At 46.5% G+C, this 24,471-nt stretch overlaps 2 protein-coding genes across 2 annotated transcripts; both read left to right on the top strand.

Moving 5' to 3' along the window:
• The first annotated feature begins 1,364 nt into the window (after positions 1–1,364).
• LOC144715553 (mitochondrial 28S ribosomal protein S29-like protein) lies at positions 1,365–23,948 on the top strand. Its single transcript, XM_078590483.1, has 7 exons — positions 1,365–1,843; positions 1,919–2,082; positions 3,617–3,828; positions 5,151–5,405; positions 5,498–5,584; positions 10,372–10,544; positions 23,697–23,948. Exons 1-7 carry the CDS (start codon positions 1,455–1,457, stop codon positions 23,803–23,805), a joined length of 1,389 nt encoding a protein of 462 aa, XP_078446609.1. The 5' UTR covers positions 1,365–1,454; the 3' UTR covers positions 23,806–23,948.
• LOC144715554 (uncharacterized) lies at positions 21,800–23,688 on the top strand. Its single transcript, XM_078590484.1, has 2 exons — positions 21,800–23,053; positions 23,134–23,688. Exon 1 carries the CDS (start codon positions 22,353–22,355, stop codon positions 22,968–22,970), a length of 618 nt encoding a protein of 205 aa, XP_078446610.1. The 5' UTR covers positions 21,800–22,352; the 3' UTR covers positions 22,971–23,053; positions 23,134–23,688.
• Positions 23,949–24,471: the final 523 nt, after the last annotated feature.

The following is a 24,471-nucleotide window of genomic DNA, read 5'->3' as shown; positions in this document are numbered from 1 at the left end:
CATTGATAGTGGTTCGGAGTTAATATCTCATACTGTGCTTGATTTTTTATCTGAGTTTCACAATATTTGAACATAATAAATAGATAAATATTGTAATGTACCGTCATAGCTAAATAAAAATACAAATAAAAAAACCCATCATATTTGGCATGATAATGTCTCCTCAAACGTCACCGTATAAACTGCCCAAATTCCCCACCATCTTTGGACATCTTCCATATCAAATAAAAATATAAACAAGAGGAAATGACATCCATGGCCCTAGAGCATAAAGATAATACTTGAATCACAACAAATATTTGGGTGAGCAAGAGTTGACACGTATGCTGACTATATTGCATGTTGTTTAATTTTTTCAACAGCAGTACCCATTCTCCTAACTTACATGACTACTATTTTGGTACTAAGACTGGAATGGAATGAACAAGCAAAATAACTAATTTTTGGTAGTTAGAAGATACGGTTAGAAAACTAACAGTTTTAATACCTTTAAGTAGAGCATGAGGACCATGATTATTAAATCATCCAAAATATTCAGGTGAACAAGAGTTGACACATATGCCGATTATATTGCATATATTTAAATTTATTCACGAGCAATACCCATTGTCCCAACTATAGTGCAGGGACGCGGACGGGAAGTCTTTTTCGTCCCATGACGAAAAAATCGTCCTGTCCGCGAGGTTGGACGAAAATCGGAACGTAAATTTGTCTCGGGAAGAACTGATGGGCGGGTTTTCGTTCGCTCGGACGAAAAAACCGTCCCGTCCAGAGGTCTTGGACGATGGACGGTAAGGGATGGATGAAAATTCGTCAGATTTGCTTCAGATGGTTGAGATCTTGCCATGTGGCATCGCTACAATCGATTCCTTGACATTTTGCATCAATGTCCCTGCTTTTTTTTGGGAACCCAAACTGACGCCGCCCAAAAGTAATTGTTCATACGTCCCTCCGCTTTCTCTCTCCTCCATATTTTCCTAAAAAACTAAGAAAAATCACTCATATTAATTCAATCAGACCTTGGAACTATTTTTATTGTATATTCCATCCGGTACGAGGGACGGGACGGGTTTTCTCTGGACGGGACGAAACTGGCAAAGTCGGGACGCGGACGGGACAATTTTTTCATCCTGGGACGAAAAACCATCCCGTCCGCATCCCTGCACTGATTCTGGACGTTCCATCCATCCTCCATGTCCCGGACGATCCGGAACTATAGTCCCAACTTACATGACTACTATTTTGGTACAAAATGATCAAACGTATTTTAATTAATTTTTTGCAGTTAGAATATATAGGTAGAAAATTAATAGTTTATAATATTTAATATATAAGTAGAGCAAGCTTGTTCTTGGAGAAGCAGAAGTAAATCAAAGAGCAACCGACACTTCAAAACCCTTCACTGTCCCTTCAATCTCCTTCCGATCGTGGTTCGTGTACCTGCAGAAGTCGAAATGTGGCGAGGAATTCTTCTTCGAGCTGCTTCGATCGGTTCTTCAACGGGAAATTTAGGTCAGAACTCGTTTTTCTTGGCGCCGACGACGAATTTCGCCTACTACTCGTCCAAATCGAAGGGAACTGCCGTGGTTGCGAAGAAACCAGGCGCCACGGGAGGAGGCAAGTTCAAAGATCGCAAAGCGCCGACCTACGCCAAAGTCGACGACATGGCCGCGGCCGCTCCCGGTGCCGAGGACGTGGAGTTTGAGATTCCGACTGATCCGCTTCCCATTCCGCCGTTTGATCCGGATCTTGATGTGCGTCCCAATGGCCGCCCTCTTTTTTGCGGCAAATCTTCCCTCGCTGAGCTCGGCCACAAGGACATATGCTCTTATTTTGATTTCAGGTCTTTCCTTTTAACCGTCTCTTGGATTTTGTTGTCGGAATTTGCTGAGTTTTGATGTTAATTTTGGGATTTCAGTGTAGAAGACTTGAAGGGGAAGTTGCCCGAGGGATTGCCGGCAGGGATGACGCAGGAATTTGGGGAGACTAGGCGGTGGGCTCTTCTGGTTAGAGAGAGCTTCATCGACTTGCGGGATAATTTCCGTCGTATTGTTGATCCTCCTGCCCGGGTTAGCAGTAAAAGTAAGTTCTCTCTCTGAAAAAAAAAAGGGTTTAATTTTATTGCTCGCTGCAGCTTCGGTTCAATGAGGTTTTCTGGTGGATTATCTCTGTTTCTTGAAGGACGGAGTCGACTTCTTTTTTTAGAACTCATGTTGATGGAAAGAAGAATGAAAACAACCATCGCCCTCTTGATATCCTAATTTGATTCTTCATTTACAATCATAATTGAGGAGGAAAATGAGAAAAACGTCTTAGATTACCCTTCTAAGATTTCTGTTCTCTCCGAACTCCTCTCCGCGCGCCCCCCCTTCCCCAACCCTCCCCCCCCACGAATCAACACCATATTTACATTTCTTTTCCATATTAAAATAAAATAGGTATGTTTACGAACTTCAATCCACATTTCTTAATGGTGCGGATATCCATCTCCATCTTACATTCCAGGACTTAAGTTTCTTTTGGATCCTTTATCTATCTACTACAGTGAAACTATTCAGTTCATTTTTTCAATCATGCTTTCACTGAGGGTTAATTCGGAATTTTTAATTATTTTAAAAAAAACTCGGAATTTTTAATTCCCAAATAGAATCTTCTGCTTACTGTATCACCCATATGGTTCTCTTACTTATGCTGTGCCCAGCTCCTAAAGTCACCCCACTTCTGCTTTTATCTGCCAACAAGCAACACCCTTTCTTTCGTAACAAGGGCAGTCCCCTTCATTGTATGCTGACCCTGGCCAGGAATATTCCTCTGTCAGATGTACATTTGTTTATTCTGCATTCATAAGACACATGTGTATACATAGTATTCGTAAATGAAAAATTATTCTTGTGCATTATCAGTATTTTAATAAGTTAAAGACTAGAATAAAATTAAACAGTGCTTAGAATCATAATAGTAGTATTATTGTCTTGACATCATGTGTTGTCGTTGATTATAGCGGGTAATGATGCCCGCTTTTCATTTTTTCAGTGGGAATAATGTCCGCTTATCACATTTTTTGAAAGGAATGATGTCGCTTACCTTTTAAAGGAAACGCTTGGCTTCTCTGCTAGCTTCTGTTTAATCGCAGGAGACAGACCAATTGCCACTGCTTGACTGTTTCCATTCCCGCCTACTGTTCTGCACGTTCTGACATTGATATATAACATTCATGTTGACGCTGGTTGAAGGTTTGCTGATTACGTCATCGATGTTAATTGGCGGCAACATTGTCTGTCTATACTTGTAAAAATTCTGTCATAGTCAGCATCAAGCTGGTTGATGTTGACATTGATGAGGTTGTCAATTTTTTGGCTAGAATTTTATTAAGTTGGCCATAGATGCTGATGGGCACTGTCAACTGTTCGTGATACCTTGACATCGTCTATGTCAAGCATTACCTTGTCAACCACCTTAAATTTTGACTATGTTTATTTTGTTGTCAACCTCAACGAGGGTAGATGACGTCAAGGATGACCTTGACGTTGAGGATGACCTTGTTGCATGTATTTCACACCAACGCATAGTTGTTGCTGGAGTCTGCCGTTTTTCTCACGTTGACAAGTTTTAACAGGTTCACCAATTCGAAAACAAGTCATATTGGATGGCCTAGTTAGCTGTGGAAAAAGTATCCTGCTTGCTATGCTTGTTCATTGGGCACGTAGTGAAGGTTGGTTAGTCTTCTACGTGCCAAATGCTAGCGAATGGACTCGTGGAGGTTTCTTCTACAAAAACCCACAGACAGACTTATGGGATACTCCTGTACAGGCGACTCAAATTCTGAAGGTACTGGTACCGATGGATCCAACTTTGCTGTTCCCTTTTTGAGTGCTTCTGTTTTCACTGACCATTTGGGTCTTGTCTGACTTTAAAATTTACAATATTTGTTAGGAGAGTATTTCCCTCCTCAAAAGGCCTATGCACCTTCGAAATAGCGTAGTTTATGTCATGGAAAACCTTGAACATTTGTTCTGTCATCATCAATTATAGCTTTACGTAGCATTTTCAGGCATGTTTCTCTTGAAAAACGTGAATAGCCTTTTATATTTCTGAGAGAGTCAAGTACCCATTCTGTAAATTTCATTTCAAGAAGATCCTGAAATGAACGTCTTATCTAGGGCATAGGTTTCTCATAATGTGGTCGATAGCTGCAGTTTTGGAAACCGGAATAAAGTTAAATGACTGTCGAGGGTTCGTGCCCTCTCTATTTTTCTTACTGAAACTTTTTTTGTAGGCTTTACATAATGTTATAAATTATTCTTAGCTTTGTATCAAGGCCTACCGTGAATTACTTTCTTTTGCATGCACAGGCTTCCTGAAAAAGGTTGAAAGAACGTCTGTATAGAAGCACTTTCACTCTATCCATCTCAGCTCAGTATTAAATCTAAAAGTTATAATATATATTTTTTTGTTTTATGAGGAAACAAAGTTTTAAATTAGTTTATCATTTATATACCATCTGCAGCATTTTATCAAACCACAGCTTTTATATTTACCCTTATTTTTTTGATAAATAATTTATATTTACTATTATTACTAAATGAATAGTTTCGTTATTGACTTCAATCCCTCTTTGATATTTGTGTATCTTTGATTTGGAAAATGAACAAGAGGTTTGTGCTTACATTATTTTAAACTATCACCGGTCTTCTGCTTTAAAACGATAATAGTTTCCGATAATGGAATGAGACTTATTCTCAGAATCAATTTTTTTTTAAAAGTCTTATTCTCAGAATCATGGCATACTCTCCCTCAGCCTCTCTCTGCCGCCACTCTGGCAGTCTAGGGTTTTGCTAAAAGATACATCTCTAACTGACAAATGAGCAATATGAATGCTTTTTTTTTGAAAAAGAGCTATATGAATGCGGGTGGCAAAACTATTGGTCTCAGCCCAACCCGAAGGACGATCCCTTTAAGATAATCTTGAGGACATATTGACTAATTTTAGATGATCGAGGTTTTAAGGAATCAGAAAGAGGGTCCGGTTCTAAATAAAACATAAAGACATAACTCCTTCCAACTCGTTTGGTGAACTTATTCATTTTTTTTCTGCTTGAATCGATATCTTAATGCATTTTACATAGAACTTGTATAGTTTTCTTCTTCAGGACTTCCTGAAGTTCAACGAGTCTCATTTGCAAAATTTGCCTCTACAAATACAAGATCCGATTCCATTGGGGGAAGGAGCTGGGGTTCGGATGAGAAAGGATGCTGATAGTATGATAATGCCCGAGGATTCCAAGTTGCTGGACCTAGTTCGCATTGGGATTGAAGAGCAGCACGCATCAGTTGGTGTGGTAGTTCGTTTGAGAAAAGAGCTATCAATGGTTAAAGACATCCCTGTACTATTTGCGATAGATCAGGTGCATATTTAAAATTTATGGTTGTGGCTGCTGACTGCATTTTTTTTTATATAGATTGTGACTTAGTGCCGTGGTCTCTACTTTGATTTCAGTACAACAGTTGGTTTACGTTTAGTGAATATGAGGAGCCTGTCTCTCCTCGTTCTTGCCATCCAATTCATGCGAGGGAACTGTCAACGGTTAGTTCTTAGATTCAACTATCTACTGCCTTCTGTTACTATTATTTGGTCTTACTTTTAGTTTGTTTCCAATATGCCATGATGATGCTTACTTTTAGTTTGTTTCTATTTCTTCCTGTTTAACGTGAAATCTCTGCAACAGTGCAACACCTGTAAACCCTAGCAAACGAATAGGGTTTGGATGGAAGAACATAACTTCTCAGAAAAAGTTCCCCACGATTTTGTAGGGTTACAGGATGGGTCACGCATAATAAGTGGGCCCATAATATGACATAACGTATGGCCTTATAAGGGCACTTACACAAATACACAAACATAAAGAATAAAGAAATAAAAAATTGAAAAATAGTTTCCACGGCTGACACATTCCATTGTCTATTTTGTGTTAGTGGGCTTCATGTTGTAAGTGATAAGTGGCCCACATGTATTATGTTGGTCCTCATCCAGCTGATATTTAACCAGTTGGTTCATGATTGAGAGTTAAGGGTTTCTTTCTTTTTCTTTGGTCTCTTTCATTTCTCCAACCTTCTAAGGACAAGTGGCAGCAGCGAACCTGGTGAACATTGACAAAATACGCGCTTTATAACATCAATTATGATTTACTTATACCTTTGTCTTTTTTAACACTCGTTTCCTAATCTTAGTGTTTAAAGATTTTTAGTATTCCTCTACTTGTCTCAAATTCTTGCTGTCATTGACTTCTCTGTTGGAATAAAGAACTCACTCATGAATTTCCGTTCTATGACCTAGAAATATGAAAACTCCTGTTAATCATGATTATTTTCAGTTGTTATTTTTAATTTTAATTCATTTCTACTGACTTGCATCGAATTGAATCTTCAGTTTTTCTGTAGAAATTGGCCGCATAAATATTCCTTAATAATAATGTTATCGAGAGAATCCAAATATGAATTCAACTTAACTGCTGACATCTTCCAACCATGTCAAATCTTCCCTAAAACCTTCATCAGCAGTCTTCTCATCCTGTTGATTAACATCCATTTTCTCCAGTCTGTAGGTAGTGTATCATTTTTTTTCAACTGATCCCTCCATTAGAGTATCATTTTTTTTCAACTGATCCCTCCATTAAGGTGAAAGAAATGTAGCCTATGATGGGGACGTTGATTGTAGGCATGTTTCTAGGATAAATGAATGAAAACAAACATTTTATAAATACATCTAATTTTTTTGAAAACATTATAAATACATCTAATAAATTCAGATTCCCGCCATTCACCTGCTGTTAGAGGATAGAGATAAAACTCAACATCTATATTTCATGGAAAAGATCGGGCCTGTAATGAGTGATAAGTCAGGTGACAAGTTCATCATTCGTGGATACATAGTTGGTAGAAGTGAGAACTAGACGCTGAATAAATATCGGTACAGTCCAGGAAAATCATGTAAATGATTTGGAAGTTTAAGTTTCCGGAATCTTGGATTCATTAAAGTCAAAAAAAGTTTGACCAGGAGGGCAAAGGAGGTTCGTGTGTGAACAAAGGGTGTTAAATTTGATGAAGTGGACATAGGATTGTATGTAGCCCTGGGTGTTTTCTCCAGCTTCCCTTGAACTCGCATTGACTAAACGCGAATTTTACTTTTCACTCATTGTTAGTATGCCATAGACTACTGATACAATTGATGATCCCCTCAGGAGTATTCCATCATCTGCAAAGTTAATTTTCTTGTATATAGTTATAGGCCTCCACTAGTGAGGGGAAAAGAAGATGTAACTGCTGCCACCGATTTGACAGAAAGTGGGGATGTCTGGTGTCGGCACATTGCAGAAGAGTGTCGGCAGAATGTACGTTGCTGGAGCGTTTGCCTGCTGCCTTGCACAGGAATGGGATGTCTGGTGCAAGGGGAAGAGAGTTAGAGAGACAGATACAAAAAAACTCGATAATGGAAAAAATTCACAGACTGTCAAGCTGCCGTGAAAGGTTGATTCACCTTCCTATTTATGGGGCCAACTTCATTCTTAAAGGGCCTGCTCTTTTGATGGGCCGATGCAGGGCTGGCGCTTCATCTGGTCCAGTATCGTGTCACAGTAGAATGAATTCTTTCAGGAAGTCATGCTTGAGTACCTGGGAGTTGTGATCTCGAATTGTAACTGTCGACTTGACTCTTTGCTCAGTGAGGATGTAGAGATAATAGTCAGAGAGAAGGGAGAAGAGACAAGGAAGAAAATCAATCTATTTCACCATAAAAGGTTACCCACAACATGCCTAGGTTCCTCTCCTTTTATAGGAGAATTAACTAGCCGTTAATAACGGCTAGTGTTATAATGGCTATAAAATTAGCCGTTATAACTTACCCGAATCCGATAAGGATTCGGGTAATGGGTCTACCCGGACCCGTTACTGGATCTGCCTGGATCCGATAAGAAAAATAAAAATAAGCATTCTTGGGCTTATAGATCCGCCTTTACATTTAACAGTAACAGTATAAAGAATGTCGGAGAACCAGGAAAAAGAAAGACAGGAAGTCAGGAAAAAGAGGAGAGATTCAAGAATATAGAAGATACCTTCATGACCAAGAAGCACTTCCATTGGAGAATTTTTCTCTCTTCCTGCCTTGATATAGACTAATTTGATGGAGGCCACAGCCCCCCAAGCTTAAAAAACCATAAAACCTGTGAACCTATAGCTTATTATTTACGTTATTTTTAATTTGTTTTTTTGTAACCCTATGATTGTCAGAATATAAGTCCTCATTGGGACTTCCAGGTTTAAGTACTAGTGGGGCCATTAGGCTCCGTAACAATACGTATAAGGGGGATCCATTCCAATCAAGTAATCAACAACCTCTTTTGGTTTTACCCTAATCTCCTTGCAGTCCTTGCACTTCCCGATAATCGCAACTGGTGAGCTCCAACTTCACAATGTCCGTTTCCCACTCTAAGGCTTTTAGCACAAAGAAAATGGAACCCTGCAGAAGGAGTAAGTGCTGATTCAGGGAACCAAATGGCTTTTGATGTACTCAAGATTTTGTCGGTAGTTTTCATGTATCATCTTTCACTTAGAAGATAGCTAAAAAGTAACATTTACGAATTGATTGATGAAAAGCATAAGGGATTCAACTGTTTGCATTTAGCTCTCTCTATTAGCTCACTGCTATCTCTTCCAGATCATTTACTTCTCTATACAATTGAAATGGATGACTCATGGCATTGTGCGGGCCCATTTAGGCGAAGAAATTTGTATGTTCTCTTCAAGAAAGTGTAGCAAGAGGAATAAGCGGAAGGTCGCCAGTTAGACACACATGCAGATAAACTCGGACCTGTGGGAGAATCTTTAAATAAAGCACTGGCAGATGAAGGAATGAAGAATACTTTAACAAGAAGTCAGTGGCAGTCAGTCTGGAGCAACTGAAAGAGAGATCCTCATTCTATCTTTCTTTACTTGTCTACGATTGTGGGTTTGAACTCATCTTGTCATATTGGGTAATCTTTCTCAAGATTAAACTCTCCCTAGATTCTTTCATATGAACTGGAGGTATCAGAAATCAGCCTGTAGCACACTCCATCCAGTCACATCATGATGGGTATTAGCTTAAATGAACTTACTAAGATGAGGTCATAGTTCCGTTCTCGTTCATTACAGAAATGGCCACATTTTCTTGTTCACTAATCATTAGTTGGCAAGCTTGATTTGGTCAATTTTAACTATCTTCTGAAAACATATGTCAAGCACACCTAGATTACCAACGTTGTGTCGTCGACTTGAATTTTCAAAATTTAATTGGACTGTGACTGAGGATGAAGATGGATCTCCCAGAATGTAGAGCGTTCTATAAAGGGGATTCTCCATTTCTCGAAGGTGGTTTATTGGGAAGTGGAACTCATATTTGGCTATTTAACTCAGATATAATGAGAGCCATTTTGAGCCCATCATTTTGTCCCTGCTGCCCTACCTTCTTTCTTATATTTTCCACTTCCCCAAAAGCTACAAAATTGCAAAAATATTTTATCGTAGAGGCAGAGGTATCATCAGTTGCAACGGTATTACGCAAAAGATTGTGCACCAGGTCGAACACGACTTCAGTGATGAAACCTTGCCCTCAGAGAAGTTCTTGTTGAAGTATGTGAAGAAGAAAAAAGGGATACGTCCCCATTGGGATGTTCACTTCTTTCTGGAGAATGAAGAAGTTGGTTCGAGATGATGATGCTCTCATAGCCCTTGGTTGTCAGCAAGGAGGGAAAGAGACTGAAACAATTGCACCCACTTCCTGTGCCAGCAGACCCCGCAGAACCCTAAAATCAGCGCAAAGCTGTGCACGCTGGTTGAGTAAGCTGGACCTACTGCCACTGAGCATGCTGTGGCGTCTCTCAACGACCAGAAGAACTGGCACAACGACTAGAAGATTCTTTCTTTTTTCCCCTTATTTTTTCTCCTACTGTACGCTTGTAACCCTGGTGATGACAAAATATATTTGCTTCAAAAAACACTTCTATTTTTCCTTATCTGGGCCCTCTTATGTCCTATTCATAACTGGCCTATTCTACGGTTACAGTTATTTATATTAGCTCTTAACAGTTAATCTAAAACGGGATATTGTCCCCTTAAATTATTGCATAGAAAATAAATGATTCAGTTCCCTGATTTTAATGGAACTTTAATATAATCAAAACAGGGAACTCAAAGATCTTTACTTGAAATGAATGTATTTTCTAATAAAAAACTCTGTGGTTTATATCTTAAAGGAGATTTAACCGGATTTTCTAATCGGTTGAGCCATTGAAGCTGGTTAATTGATCCAGTGTCCAAAATCAATCTTCCATTATGTAGGTTAGTGGGTACAGATCTATGATGCATAACGACATGATGGTGGGAGCATTTTCTCATTCAACAGCTGTCGGCAAGCTGAGGAAGGAGTTGCCCGACGTTCCATCAGATGCCCGGATACTTTTACCTCGGTACAATACTGCTGAGGCCGAAAGTGTTTCTCATTACTATCTCAGGTTTGATTTCCCCCTTTTCAATTTAGTTCATTTTACTTTTGTTCTATTTAATATCACTTTTCTTTTCTAACATATTTCAATGTGGCATTACTTTCTGGCCGTGATCATCCTATTTTATGGTCGGCTTTTTGTTCCTCACATAACCAATTGAATGTCTAGGTGAGGAAATATTTTCATTTTTTGTCTTCAATCGTTTTTACTTGTGTATGTGGGAAAAACTTGGAAATTAACTCGAATAAACTCATTTTCTAGACCTATTCGCTGTCCATTGACCCTGGTCCTAGACGTCTGTGTTTTATAACAATTTGCTATCTGAGTAGAGTTCATAAATAACGTTATCTTGCTCTGGTGTTTTCTTTTTAGCGTATTCAACCGATGAAGGTTTTTGTGATTACAGCTTCCCTTCAGTGCCGCTGACCTCCCTCCTTGATCAGTGTTTGGAAGTACCCTTCATTAAGATAATGTGCCAATGACCCTCATACCTTTTCTTATTTCCTCGGTCCACTTTACTTTACATTTTTATTCCTAAGCGAGGAATGAGTAATGTAACCATTTGATGTGGGCCACTTATCACGAGTGGTCCACATCCAACGTAAAGGAAAAATAAAAAAAGGGTCCGTGTGGTTACAAAAATAGACACAAGTAAAGAAAGAAAGAGGCCGATTAATATTTTTAAATGGCAAACAAGTGGTTCATATCTTCTCGAGCCTCCAAACATTTTTACACTGTCTAATTATTGTGGGCGTAGTATTTAGTGAAAATCACAGAATAATCTAAGGAATAGAATTCTCGGCATGGTCCCAAAGTCAACCTATTCGGATTTAGGACTTTTCAGTATCTCCTCATTGGTCCAATCGACAGTATTTGATTGTAGTATGGCTCTATCAGTTGATATTAAGGATGAGTGGAGAACCAGGTGCTGGTGGAACTTCTGTTAACCCCTTGGATCCAGGGTTTGGCTTGATATTGATCAGTGTAGAAGGTCGAGTTTGGATGATTGATCAATATGTCGAAAATTTGGTCCAATCTTAGATCAGCTATTTTGGTGCGTATAAACGTAGTTGACTCATTGTCGACTCCAATTTGATATTTGAATAAGCTCTTTGGCCGATCTCTTTTCATGACTTGGCTTCAAACCAGCTGGTCTGGGTCCATCTCCTTACCCTACTACCATATTATTCATTTTTTATTTAATAGGCTGAAGGTGTTAATAAACAAATAAATTCAAAATCGATGGGCACAATGGGCTGATTGGATTGATTAGGCTGAAGCAATCGATCATGCTACGCAGTTCGATTTGCAATCGATTTTGCCAAGTGGACAATGTCGTCAACTTGGATGACCCTGTCAATCCATACTTTGGAAAAGCTCCTCTGCCAAACTGGTTGACCTGGGTTGGTCACTGAACCCCGTTTTCTTCATAAACCTCTCCCTCGTGAATCCCTTCTTCTTCAGAAATCTTTTAACCCATGTTAACAGATGTTATGAGAACCTGTTAAGACCCCAACCTGGAAGTACCAACGACAGCAGGGGGCCAAACGACCCCCTGTATTTTCGGCCCACAAGCCTGAACCCACTAAGGGTTTTGACTCACGGAGTCCCGTGAGACATAAGAGAAGACGGAGGAGAAAGGGGAAGGCAGCAAAGAACCCTAGTAAGCTTCCTTCTCCCCTTTTCTCTACCCTTCTTCTTTGCCGATCACCCTAACCCTTCTCGGTCCTCGTTCGATCTCAGGCGGATCTCAGGCGCACCAGCAAGGGAGGGGGGGATTCACCGCTCTGCACTTTCCTTGGCGATTCTCTCCCTCTAGCTCACCACCCTCTACCCAATCCCCTTCCTATCTTCGAACCTCAGTTTCTTCTATTGTTCATTGAGGACATTGCTAAATCCTTTGAATCTTTCTGAGTCCGTGGCAAGCCCCTCGAGGGTCTTATCATTTTGGTATCAGAGCCATGTCCTGCGCATGCCGAAGGGCCTCACCGTGGGTCGCATGGAAGAATTGGAGGGGAGAATGGAACCGCTGACGGTGTCCCACCAAGGCACCGCAGAGGCACTGTCTGCGTTAGCTGCACGAATGGACGAGAACCAGAAGTCGACTGCCGAGATTCTGGATCGAATTCTTCGTACATTGGCAAACAAGGACAAGAGTAACGAGCTTGACCCGGGAGCATCCCCGAGCAGTCACTCGCCCCTGCCGCCCCAAGGATTGGACAGTGCGGGAGGAAATCCCACCCAGGCCACAGAGGTTCCGGCGGCCCCAGCTCTCTCACCGGCTGTGGACCGCGGCCCTCCGAGCTTGCAAAAGACACCGCAGCTAGCCCCGCTGCCGCCCCACCCGCGATTACGCACCCGATGGCATCCAGACCAATCGAACAGGCAACTGATCCACGGAGCACAGGGGCACCCGCAATCCTATCCAGAACATGTTGACCATGATGAACCGAATCGGAGCCTTCCTGCGTGGGATCCTGGATTACCCCGAGCGCGGTTCGACCGATGAGAGGAGTATGATGAACACGGAGATAGAGCACCCATCGGCCACGAGCGGCAACCCAATCGCCACTTGGGTCGACCTCCACCAATTCTGCCAGCACATCGGGAGTTACCGAGGGCCTTCTCACCTGAAGGGGACCCGCTGGGTGACAACAATCAGGCGGGCTTTGGGCGTCACGGTGACCGCTTCCGGGTTTACAGAAAGGGAGAATTGCCGGTATTCGCGGGAGACAACCCCGAGGGGTGGTTACGTCAGGTGGACCAATATTTCCGCCTGCATCCGGCAGCAACCCATGAACGCCTTCAACTGGTCGCCATGCACCTGGAAGGGATGGCCCTGGATTGGTTCTGCTACCGGGACGACGACTTTGGATTTACGGATTGGGATGATTTTTGGAAACGGCTCTCCAAGCGATTTGGCTCTTCGTCTGATGAAGCGTACCACCATATATTAAAGCTTCAGCAACAGGGCACCGTGGAAAAGCTCATCGCTGAATTTGAACAACTCGCTGGATATGCCTTCTCTATTCCATCAGATATTTTGGCGAAGGCTTTCCTTTTCGACCCTACAACCAGATATTCGCGCCGAAGTCAGGCGGAATAGACCACGATCATTGGATGAGTTACAAGAATATGCTCTAGAAGCCAAGAATCAGCTATCCCAAGTGCTGCAGGGAGTCCAGACGAAGATCGCCACGCCGCAATCCTTTAGAGAAAGGGCGCCCAAGGCCCCAACCAGTTCACAATCCCCAGCATCACCCAGGGTGAGTCATCTTGCGGCGGGTTCTGGTCGGAAAGGTGGATGCACTTATATAGGGCTGACGGAGGAAGAATGGCGGTCACGGAAGGCGAAGGGCCTATCCTTTCATTGTGATGAAAAATTCACCCCTGGGCATCGTTGTAAGTGCGAGCTACGGCTCTACTTAGTCCAAGGCGACATGGAATACGGCTACTCATCAGACGAAGAAGGGGACTGTCTGCTACTGCCCGAGGACGAGACCCCGGACACCGCTCAAGTAACTCTGCATACAATGCTGGGTCTCACTTTGTAGGGAACTCTGAAGATGACGGGCGAGCTCCGGGGATGCCAGATCTCCATCCTCATTGACAGCGGGGCAACACAATTTTATCTGCAGACGCTTGTTGGGTGATCTGGAAATTCCGTTGGTTGACATTACTCCCTATGACATTACACTGGGGATGGTCATGTCCTGCAGGGCCACCAGCTATGTCGTAACCTGGAGTTATCTGTACAAGGTCTCACCATTTTTCAAGATTTCCTACCGTTGGAGAGGATTGGCATTGAGGTGATTCTCAGGGTGCAGTGGTTGCGAAGCCTGGGATGGGTCAAGACCAATTATGACCTGTTAATGCTCAGTTTCATTGTGAACGGAGTGCCTCACACTCTCAGGGGTGACCCTTCGACTCATCGACCAAATCGGAGGGAACACTGCCGGCGGGATGAACAATATCAAAGCTCAGAGCTCCATTACATCTCAGGAGTGTCACAGATAATATCAGCTTCAGGGGCGGAGGTCTTTCGGCGCAACTGCAGGAGACTTTTCCCCTAGCATTTGAGAGCCCCTAAGGACTTCCTCCGATACGCAGGGTTGACCACCGCATACGGCTTCGCCCCGGAGCACTTCCAGTCAGCGTGCGCCCCTACCGTTACTCACCAGCCCAGAAGGATGAGTTGGAGCGCGTGGTGCAGGAACAATTAACCCAGGGAATTATTCGCCGCTCGACCAGTCCCTACTCGAGCCCAGCTCTGCTTGTGCCCAAGAAAGATTGTACTTGGCGCTGTTGCGTCGACTAAAGGGCCCTCAACCGCATTACTGTACCCAACAAGTTTCCCATTCCAGTGGTGGATGAGCTGTTGGAAGAGCTGAATGGTATGACCGTTTTTTCTAAGTTAGACCTCAAGTCGGGATATCATCAAATTCGGATGCATGCAGAGGATATCTCAAAAACAGCGTTCCGAACTCATCATGGCCATTATGAATTCTTGGTAATGCCGTTTGGCTTGACTAATGTGCCGGCCACCTTCCAGGCATTGATGAATCAGATCTTTCAACCTTTTCTGCGAAAATTTGTGCTAGTTTTTTTTGATGATATATTAATATACAGCTGCGACCAGGAAGCCCATGTGCATCATCTTCACCATGTGGTTCAAATTCTGTCAGACCATCAGCTATGTGTGAATGTGAAGAAGTGTGTGTTCCTGCAAGGGCAGTTGGAATACTTGGGACACGTGATCTCGAGTGAAGGGGTGGTGACGGACAAAGGGAAGATTGCTGATATGGTGGGATGGCCTGTTCCCCGCACAGTGAGACACCTGCGCGGATTCCTGGGCCTAACAGGTTATTACCGCAGATTCGTGGCTCATTATTCGGCCATAGCTTGGCCCCTTACTCAGCTGTTAAAGAAGGATGCGTTCAGGTGGACAGAGGAAGCTCAACTCGCATTTGAGAGGTTGAAGGTTGCGATGTCCACTGCACCAGTGCTGCGCCTTCCAGATTTTTCCCAGGAATTCTGCATAGAAACGGATGCCTTGGGTCTGGGAGTGGGCGCTGTTTTGATGCAAGAGGGGCGACCTGTGGCCTACTTCAGCCGTGCTTTTCCGCCCACCGCGAAGGTGCGTTCTACCTATGAAAGAGAACTCATCGCCATTGTGTGGGCAGTCCAAAGATGGAGACACTACCTCCTGTTCAGACGTTTTGTAATTCGCACAGATCAATATAGTCTGAAATACCTCTTCGAGCAACGAGAGGTGCAAGGCCCGTACCACAAGTGGGTCTCCACGCTGATGGGCTTTTCGTTTGATATCCACTACAAGGAAGGTCGCACCAATTGGGTGGCGGACGCACTCTCGCGTTCACCCAAGCTAGAGGAGGCTGCTTTATGCTCTATGTCCTTGCAGGTATGGCAAGATGTGGAGACCGTGCGCCGGGAACTCGAGGCCGACCCCAAATGGCACAAGGTGATGACAGATATCTGCCAAGGTACCAATCGAGACAAAAGATTTACTATTCGAGGGGATTTACTGCTGTACAAGAAGCGGATTGTCCTCCCCAGCCAATCAAAGATCATTCCGATAATCCTCACGGAATTTAAGGACAAGGCGGTTGGGGGACATATGGGATTTCTGAAGACGTATCACCGAATCAAGGAACAGTTTTATTGGGTGGGCATGAAGAGCGACATAAAAAGGCATGTCAATCACTGCCAGGTATGTCTACAGTTCAAGTCGTCTCACTTGGCACCCGCTGGGCTCCTGCAACCCCTTCCGATTCCATCGAATTGGGGAAGATATATCTTTGGATTTCGTGGAGGGCTTGCCCCGCTCGGGCGGATTTGACACAATCATGGTGGTGGTGGATCGCCTCAGCAAATACAGGCATTACGTGGCAGTCAAACATCCGTTCTCTGCTAAGGACATCGCCGGTATTTTCATCAAGGAAATTGTTTGTCTGCATGGGGTTCCCACGACCATGGTGTCCGACGGGCAGAGTTTTCACCAGTCTGTTCTGGCGTGAGCTGCATAGACAGCAAGGGACTGAACTGCGGATGAGTTCCGCGTATCACCCAGAATCGGACGGGCAAACGGAAATTGTGAATCAAGGATTGGAGGCTTATTTGCACTGCTTCGCAGGGAACAAGCCACACTCATGGCATAAATGGCTACCATGGGCAGAATATAGTTACAATACAGCATATCATACCGCGATCAAGACATCCCCTTTCAAGATTGTCAAGAGAGGAAGGAAGAAGATAATGACATAACTCAATAGAGTACATGGTTGGGTATACATATACCCTAGGAGGGAGAGAATGATAAGAGGGCTAATGGGCTTATAGAATAGGGCCATTAGCCCATAAGGCTGACTATCTCACTAACACCCCCCCGCAAGCGAAGTATGGATGTCATCCATGCCGAGCTTGGACACTGCACATTGCAGGAGAGGTCGAGATAGTCCTTTGGTAAGGACATCAGCAGCTTGATCAGCGGATGGAACAAATTCCAAGTCAAAGATGCCCTCGTCCATGCGCTCCTTGAAGAAGTAGCGGTGGAGTTCCATATGCTTGATCCGTCCCTGTTGGCCAGGGTTCTTTGCCAAGGCGATTGCCGACTTGTTGTCGCAGTAGAAATGGATCGGGCCGGAATACTCCACACGAAGGTCATGGAGAATTCCGTATATCCACTGGCCTTCAGAGGCCCCATCAGCAAGTGCCCGGTATTCGGCTTCAGCACTGGAGCGGGACACTTTGTCCTGCTTGCTGCTCTTCCAACTGACAAGACTGCCGAAGACAAAAGTGCAGTACCCCGTGGTGGAACGACAGTCCACAACTGAGCCGGCAAAGTCCGCATCAGTGTACACCTTCACGGTCCGCTCCATACTCCGAGGAAAGAACAAGCCCTTCCCGGGGCAGCCCTTTAGGTACACAAGTACCCGGTTGGCCGCCTGACGATGGATCTCCCGCGGAGAGTGCATGAACTGACTGAGGAGGTTGACGGCGAAACTGATGTCGGGGCGGGTGTGGGTCAAGTACAGGAGTTTCCCCACCACCTGCTGGTACTGATATGCGTTCACCGGTGCTGAGTCCTCCCCCTTACCCAACTTGACGTTAGGGTTGATGGGAGTAGTAACCGGTGCACACTCAGTCATTCCGGTCAAGGCCAGTAGGTCAACGGCATACTTCTGCTGTGACACAAAGATCCCCCGGGGGGAGTAGGGCACCTCAAGGCCAAGGAAGTAGCGAAGAGGCCCGAGGGCCTTGATTTCGAACTCCTTGGCCAACGCAGAGCTGAGGCGGCCGGCCTCTGCAGAATCGGACCCCGTGATGAGGATGTCGTCGACGTACACGGCCAAGATGGAGACACCCGCGGAACTGTGACGGAAGAATAGGGAGGCATCCCCATTGCTCTGAGTGTAGCCCTCGGTCTTCATGACCGAAGAGAACCGACTGAACCACATCCGCGGTGACTGTTTCAGTCCATAGAGAGACTTCCGCAGCCGGCAAACGGTGCCCGGAGGGCCAAGGGTATACCCGGGAGGTGGCTGCATGTACACCTCCTCCGTCAAGTCACCGTGGAGGAAAGCATTCTTCACATCAAACTGTCGTATCGGCCAGTCGGAATGAGCCGCAAGCGCCAAGAGGAGACAGACTGTTTCCATCTTCGCCACAGGAGAGAAGGTCTCGAAGTAGTCCACGCCATACGACTGAGTAAACCCCCGAGCCACAAGTGGAGACTTGAGGCGCTCGAGAGTACCATCAGCATGATGCTTCTTGGCATGAATCCACTTGCAATCCACCGCCCTCTTGCCAGGAGGAAGTGGGACGACTTCCCAAGTGTGGTTCTTGAGCAAGGACTGCATCTCCTCATCCATCGCCGCTTTCCAATGAGGAGAAGCAAGAGCATCGGATAGGCGATGAGGGAGGGGATGCGACTCGATGTGAGAAAGAAAGGACCGGTAGGAAGGGCTTAGCCGATCAAAAGAGAGATAGTGAGATAAGGGGTAGAGAGGTGTGCGAGTGCACTGACGAACCCCTTTCCGAAGGGCGATAGGCCATCCCAACTGAGCATCATCATCAGTAGACGAGGGTGACGATCGTCCGGACGGAGGAGCGGAAGCAAAGGAGGAGAAGAAGATAGCTCCCGGGGTAGGGGAGGCTCCCCGGGGGCAGGTGGTGCACTAGGAGAAGGATACGGTGCACCAAGAGTAGGAGGTAGCTCCCCGGGGTGAGAGATGGACTTCCCGGGGTTAGGAGGTGCACTAGGGGGAGGATACGGTGCACCAGGAGGTGAGACGGTAGGAGGCAAGGGAGAGAAGGTGGCTGGGGACGGCGACGATGGAGGAATGGGTCCCACAAACGGAAAGGGTTCCAAGGAAGGAGTCGAAGACGCCTCAACCAGCGGAAGGCGTGGCGAGGTAGAATCACCGGCGAAGACTCATGCTCGGCAAAGGTGACGCGTTGCGAGATGAAAAATCTCCGAGACGGAGGGTGGTAGCAACGGTAACCTTTCTGGAGAGAAGCGTACCCGACGAAGACGCACCGGAGAGCTCAAGCATCGAGCTTCGTGCGAGAGGGAGCCGTATCGTGGACGTACGCCGTGCACCCGAAGATGCGAGGGAGGAGTCCAGTCCGCAATGAGAGATGGGGGAACGCCGTGGAGAGACGATCCAGTGGGCTGACAAACCCGAGGGGCTGGGAGGAGACGGTTTTACGAGATGGGTACTGCGTTAAGACCGCCTCACCCCAATACGCCACGGAACAGAATAGTTCAGCAGAAGGGCACGGGCGGTCGACGTGACATACCCGATCCGGCGTTCTGCCATACGGTTCTGTTCCGGGTGGCCACACAAGAGGACTCGTGGAGAATCCATGGTCAGCAAAGCACGTGGCCAGCTCGGTGTTGTGAAGTCCGGGCGTTATCGGAGCAGAAGCGCTGAATACCTCGGCCAAACTGAGTACGAACCATGGTGCAAAAGTGACGGACCGTCGGAGCAACCTCAGATTTGGCGGTCAACAAGTAGACCCATGTGTAGCGGGTGGCCTCGTCAACAAAGATCTGAAAGTATCGGTGGCCCTTTAGGCTAGCCTGCGGGGCGGGTCCCCAAACATCACTATGGATGCGAAATAATGGAGTGGAGGAGTTCGAGGTGGACGGAGAGAAAGATGAACGACGGTGCTTCGCCAGTTGACAGGCATCACACACGATAGTCTGAAGGTCCAATCCAGTACACATCGAAGGAAAGAGACGCTGTAAAACTGAAAATGGCGGGTGACCCAGCCGTTGGTGAGCCAACTGGAGACGTCCCATACGCTGCACATCCGCCGGTCGGAGTTGGCGGTGAAGCAGGAAGCACCGAGCGCCCCATCGCCCAACAACAGCAACCCGTTCTCCCGCCTAATCGGTGTAGTCCGACCCACCTTGTCAGATAGAAACATCCCGTCAGGCTGGAGGTGAAAAGAACAGGACAAACTGTCAACCAAACGCTGAGGAGACATAAGTATAGCTCGCAGGGCGGGGACATGAAGAACATTGCTGACCACTCCGAGGCCGTCTACAAACACTGCCCCAATTCCAGCAACACGCAACCGTCCACCACCGGCTGTAAGAACTGTACGGTCCCCACTATGCCTTTCGTAGGATACAAACCGGTCATTGAACGGGGTCATGTGTTCGGTTGCCCCCGAATCAAGAACCCAGCTCGTATCCGATACGAGAGGCGAGTAAGAAGCCGTACCACAATACCACTGTTCAGACTGAGGGAGAGAGAACGCACCAAATCCACCAAAATGTGCCGTCGACTGAGTCGGAGTCTGCATAGTAGCCACTTGGTCACGGAGACGGGCCAAGTCGGCTTGGAGCTGCTCAATAGTCGCCGGGCTGGTAGAAGAGGTAGAGGAGGAGGCAACCATAGCTTTCCCTTCGGTAGCCTCCTTCTTTTTCCGGTTGTCGTACTGACGCTTCTTGCACCACTTGCGGAGATGTCCAGGCTTGCTGCAGTAGGAGCAAATCAGCCCGGAGGGGGCCGCCTCCGCGGGGGGAGCAGGAGCGGGCGAGGGAGGCCGGGCGAGGAGGGCAGTCGAGTCACGAGCTGCCTCCGAGGAGAGAGTGCCAATGACATGAAAATGACTCTCCTCTTCCTGGAGTTCCTTCACCAAGTCATCAATGGAAGGAAGGCCTTCCTTGCGATGGAGGGCACGGCGCCGAGTGTCGTCATACTCCTTGTTTAGGCCATAAAGAAACCCCAAGAGGCGTAGGCGAAGAGTGTTCTGGAATGACTTGCACGTCGGATCATCCGTCGGCAAGTAGTAGTCCACCTCGTCCCACAGCTTCTTGTGTTCCAGCGCATAGTCCGAGATGGACAGTGCGCCTTGGCGAAAGTTGCTGGCTTTGGCAATGAGCATAAAGAGGCGCCAATTGTCCCCTTCGCGGCCGCAAAATTTGTTGGCCTGGTCCCAAAAACCCTTCACGGTGGAGCAGCGAGGGAACCTTTCACGGAACGAGGGTGCCAGGGAGGTCGTGTAGAGCCATCCAAGGACGAAGTGTTCCTCGGCTTCCCACGCCGCATAATGTGGATGGGTCGATGGAAGCGGGGCTTGTGTGCAATACTTGAACAGTTGGCGAGCCTTGAGAGTAGTCTCGACAAAGTGACGCCACTGTAACAAATTCGGGCCCTGGAGACAAGTCGTGTCGGGAACCGCCGGCAGAGAATGAGTAACCTTGTGTGACAAGGGTTCTCGTTGAAAGTCTGCATCGGTGAAGCCATCATCTGGGACGGCCGGTTGACGCGTCTGGCCCGTGGAGTAAAGTTCCTCCGACATCAGAGCCGTGGTCTCTACGGAGACGGCTGTTGTGACTGAGGTTGCGGCCCGTGCTGCGGCTGCGGCGGCGGCTGCGGTTGCTGGCAGTGGCTGCAGCTGCTGCTTCGGCGGCGGCTGCGGCTTTTGGCTGTGGCTGCTGCTTCGGCGGCGGCTGCGGCTGCTGGCTGCGGCTGCGGCGGCTGCTTCGGCAGCTGCTGCGCCTTCGGCGGCGGCTGAGGCAGCTGGCTGCGGCTGCGCGGCCGGCTGGCGCGCGGCTGCGGCTGTGCGCGGCTGCGGCTGGCGCGCGGCTGCGGGTGGTGCGCGGCTGCGGCTATGGCTGTGCGCGGCTGTGGCTGGCGCGGCTGCGGCTGTGCGCGGCTGCGGCTGCGGCTGCGGCTGTGCGCGGCTGCGGCTGCGGCTGTGCGCGGCTGCGGCTGCGGCTGTGCGCGGCTGCGGCTGGCGCGAGGTTGCGGCTGCGGCTGTGCGCAGCTGTGGCTGGCACGTGGCTGCAGCTGGCGAGCGGCTGCGGCTGTGGCTGTGTGCGGCTGCGGCTGGCACTCGGCTGCGGTTCCGGCTAGGGCTGCGGCTGTGGCTGGCGCTCGGCTGCGGCTGCGGCTGGTTCTCCGGAAGCTCCGCGGGCTGGCTACAGCTCGCGCTGTGGCTGATCCGTCGGTCACGCTCCGGGTTCGCTAGACAGGGAGAGGGTGATGTCAAACCCTAGATGGAAGAGCTCTGGAGCTCTGATACCATGTCAAGAGAGGAAGGAAGAAGATAATGACATAACTCAATAGAGTACATGGCTGGGTATACATATACCCTAGGAGGGAGAGAATGATAAGAGGGCTAATGGGCTTATAGAATAGGGCCCATTAGCCCATAAGGCTGACTATCTCACTAACAAAGATCGTTTACGGTCGGGATCCTCCGCCGTTGGTACGTTATGGATCCTCGCCATCGCCTGTGGCTGACGTCGATCAACTATTGGCAGCTCGAGACCAGATGTTGGATGTGCTGAAACACCACCTCCAGAATTCGCAGGCCCAGATGAAGAGATCGGCGGACAAGCATCGGCACGAGGTCACCTTCAAGGCCGGAGACATGGTTTACATCAAGCTACGGCCATACCGCGTGCAGTCTCTGGCGCGGCGCCCAAATGAGAAACTAGGTCCCCGGTATTTTGGACCATACCGCATCTGCCAGCGCATTGGTCCCGTGGCTTACAAGCTGGAATTGCCCACCCACTGTCTCCTGCACCCTGTCTTTCACGTGTCCCAGCTGCGACAGGCCGTTGGGCTTGACGTGGCATCTTCGGAGATTCCCCCGGTATTGACGAAGGACCTGGTTTGGAATGTCTCACTGCAGGCTCTCAAAGACTACAGGTACACCGGTGATGGAACACAGGTATTGATTGAATTTCAACAATTACCAGACTTCGAAGCCACTTGGGAGGATGCAGCCAGAATTGCTGATCGTTTCCCAGAATTTCAACTTGAGGACAAGTTGATCCTTCAAGGGGGGAGAATTGTTAAGACCCCAACCCAGAAGTACCAACGACAGCAGGGGGCCAAACGACCCCCTGTATTTTCGGCCCACAAGAAGGGGCCCGAACAAGCCTGAACCCACTAAGGGTTTTGACTCACTGAGTCCCGTGAGACATAAGAGAAGACGGAGGAGAAAGGGGAAGGCAGCAAAGAACCCTAGTAAGCTTCCTTCTCCCCTTTTCTCTACCCTTCCTCTTTGCCGATCACCCTAACCCTTCTCGGTCCTCGTTCGATCTCAGGCGGATCTCAGGCGCACCAGCAAGGGAGGGGGGGGATTCACCGCTCTGCACTTTCCTTGGCGATTCTCTCCCTCTAGCTCACCACCCTCTACCCAATCCCCTTCCTATCTTCGAACCTCAGTTTCTTCTATTGTTCATTGAGGACATTGCTAAATCCTTTGAATCTTTCTGAGTCCGAGGCAAGCCCCTCGAGGGTCTTATCAGAACCTCTACTCTCTCATAAATCATCCTTACCCGGATAATTTCAAATTCTTTGGTCGTTCTGGTATTTTCTCGAAACATGTACTATTTTGGTAGTTTCCTTGAATTCAAGAAGAGATCGTTGTTATCTTTCTACTCTTTCCGTGATCAATTCTATATCTCTCCGAGGGAGATCATATCAGAACACTATTTGGATGTGAATACTGAGAAAGGAAGGCAAAAAAAAGTTTGGTTCTTCATGCTGTTTTACTGTTGAGGTTTTCTTTCGTCTGGCGTTTTGTCACCAACTAGAGTTGGGCACTCTATTTTTGAGCCCCTTTTTTGTTTTTTGGCACCTGTCAATTTCCATTGCAATATGACAGGCAAAGGCTCATCAGGCGCGATGGGTTTTCCGAGGAAAAGTGGAAGAAAGTTTATTATCTATCCAACGGAAATGGAAAAGAGATGCGGTGGTTGGTTCCTTTCATTTAATCTCTCGAAAATGCAAGGCAATTGTACACATCGGTTGTGTACGGCTACATTATGAGGTTAGCAACTAGTGGAGAAGATCCAATTATAAATTTAAGCTTCTAAATCTTTGTACGTTCTCATTTTCTCGTTATCTTTTCGCTCTATGCTACTATCTTCATCATCTATCATTTGGCTACAATCTTAGATAATATCTTTTAACCCATGTTGTGAGGTTCTTCATAACGTGGGTTGGATTGAGTTCAGTCTGTTGGTATATTGAGTATGATTCATTGTAACCTGAAGCGACTTATGCAGTAGCTTGAGTGTTTTATCTTAACATTCCTCTAATTTTTTTGAGACCAATGATTAAAGTTAAAAGTTTTTCATTATATGTTAATTTGTACTGAAAGTCTTTGATTTTTCCTTTTTCATTTTTATCAAAGTTTCATTTTAAGTAGGTAACGGAATGATTTATCTTTTTATTAAATTATTAAAGAAAAAACTCATGCATTATTATTTATCTCCATCTAGCATTTCATGGACACTTTCCCTGGTGCATGAGAAGTACATTAACGTCAAGTAATCAGTGGGAACTAGAACTCTTTTTTACAATCTTCCATCATAATAAATTAATATCTGGCTCTTCTTGCTGTCGTCAAGTAATCGTGGTGTCTAGATATCAAATTT

This window comes from Wolffia australiana, chromosome 19, assembly GCF_029677425.1.
Source record: "Wolffia australiana isolate 7733 chromosome 19, ASM2967742v1".
Lineage (NCBI taxonomy): Eukaryota > Viridiplantae > Streptophyta > Magnoliopsida > Alismatales > Araceae > Wolffia > Wolffia australiana.
This window is presented reverse-complemented; position numbering and strand designations above follow the sequence as displayed.

Bases quoted from the DNA above. Each gene is read 5' to 3' on its own strand.
- LOC144715554 (XM_078590484.1), top strand. From the start codon at position 22,353: ATGTTGGATGTGCTGAAACACCACCTCCAGAATTCGCAGGCCCAGATG.
- LOC144715553 (XM_078590483.1), top strand. From the start codon at position 1,455: ATGTGGCGAGGAATTCTTCTTCGAGCTGCTTCGATCGGTTCTTCAACG. The intron at 1,844-1,918 runs GTCTTTCCTTTT...TTGGGATTTCAG, and splicing joins TGCTCTTATTTTGATTTCAG to TGTAGAAGACTTGAAGGGGA. The intron at 3,829-5,150 runs GTACTGGTACCG...TTTCTTCTTCAG, and splicing joins AGGCGACTCAAATTCTGAAG to GACTTCCTGAAGTTCAACGA.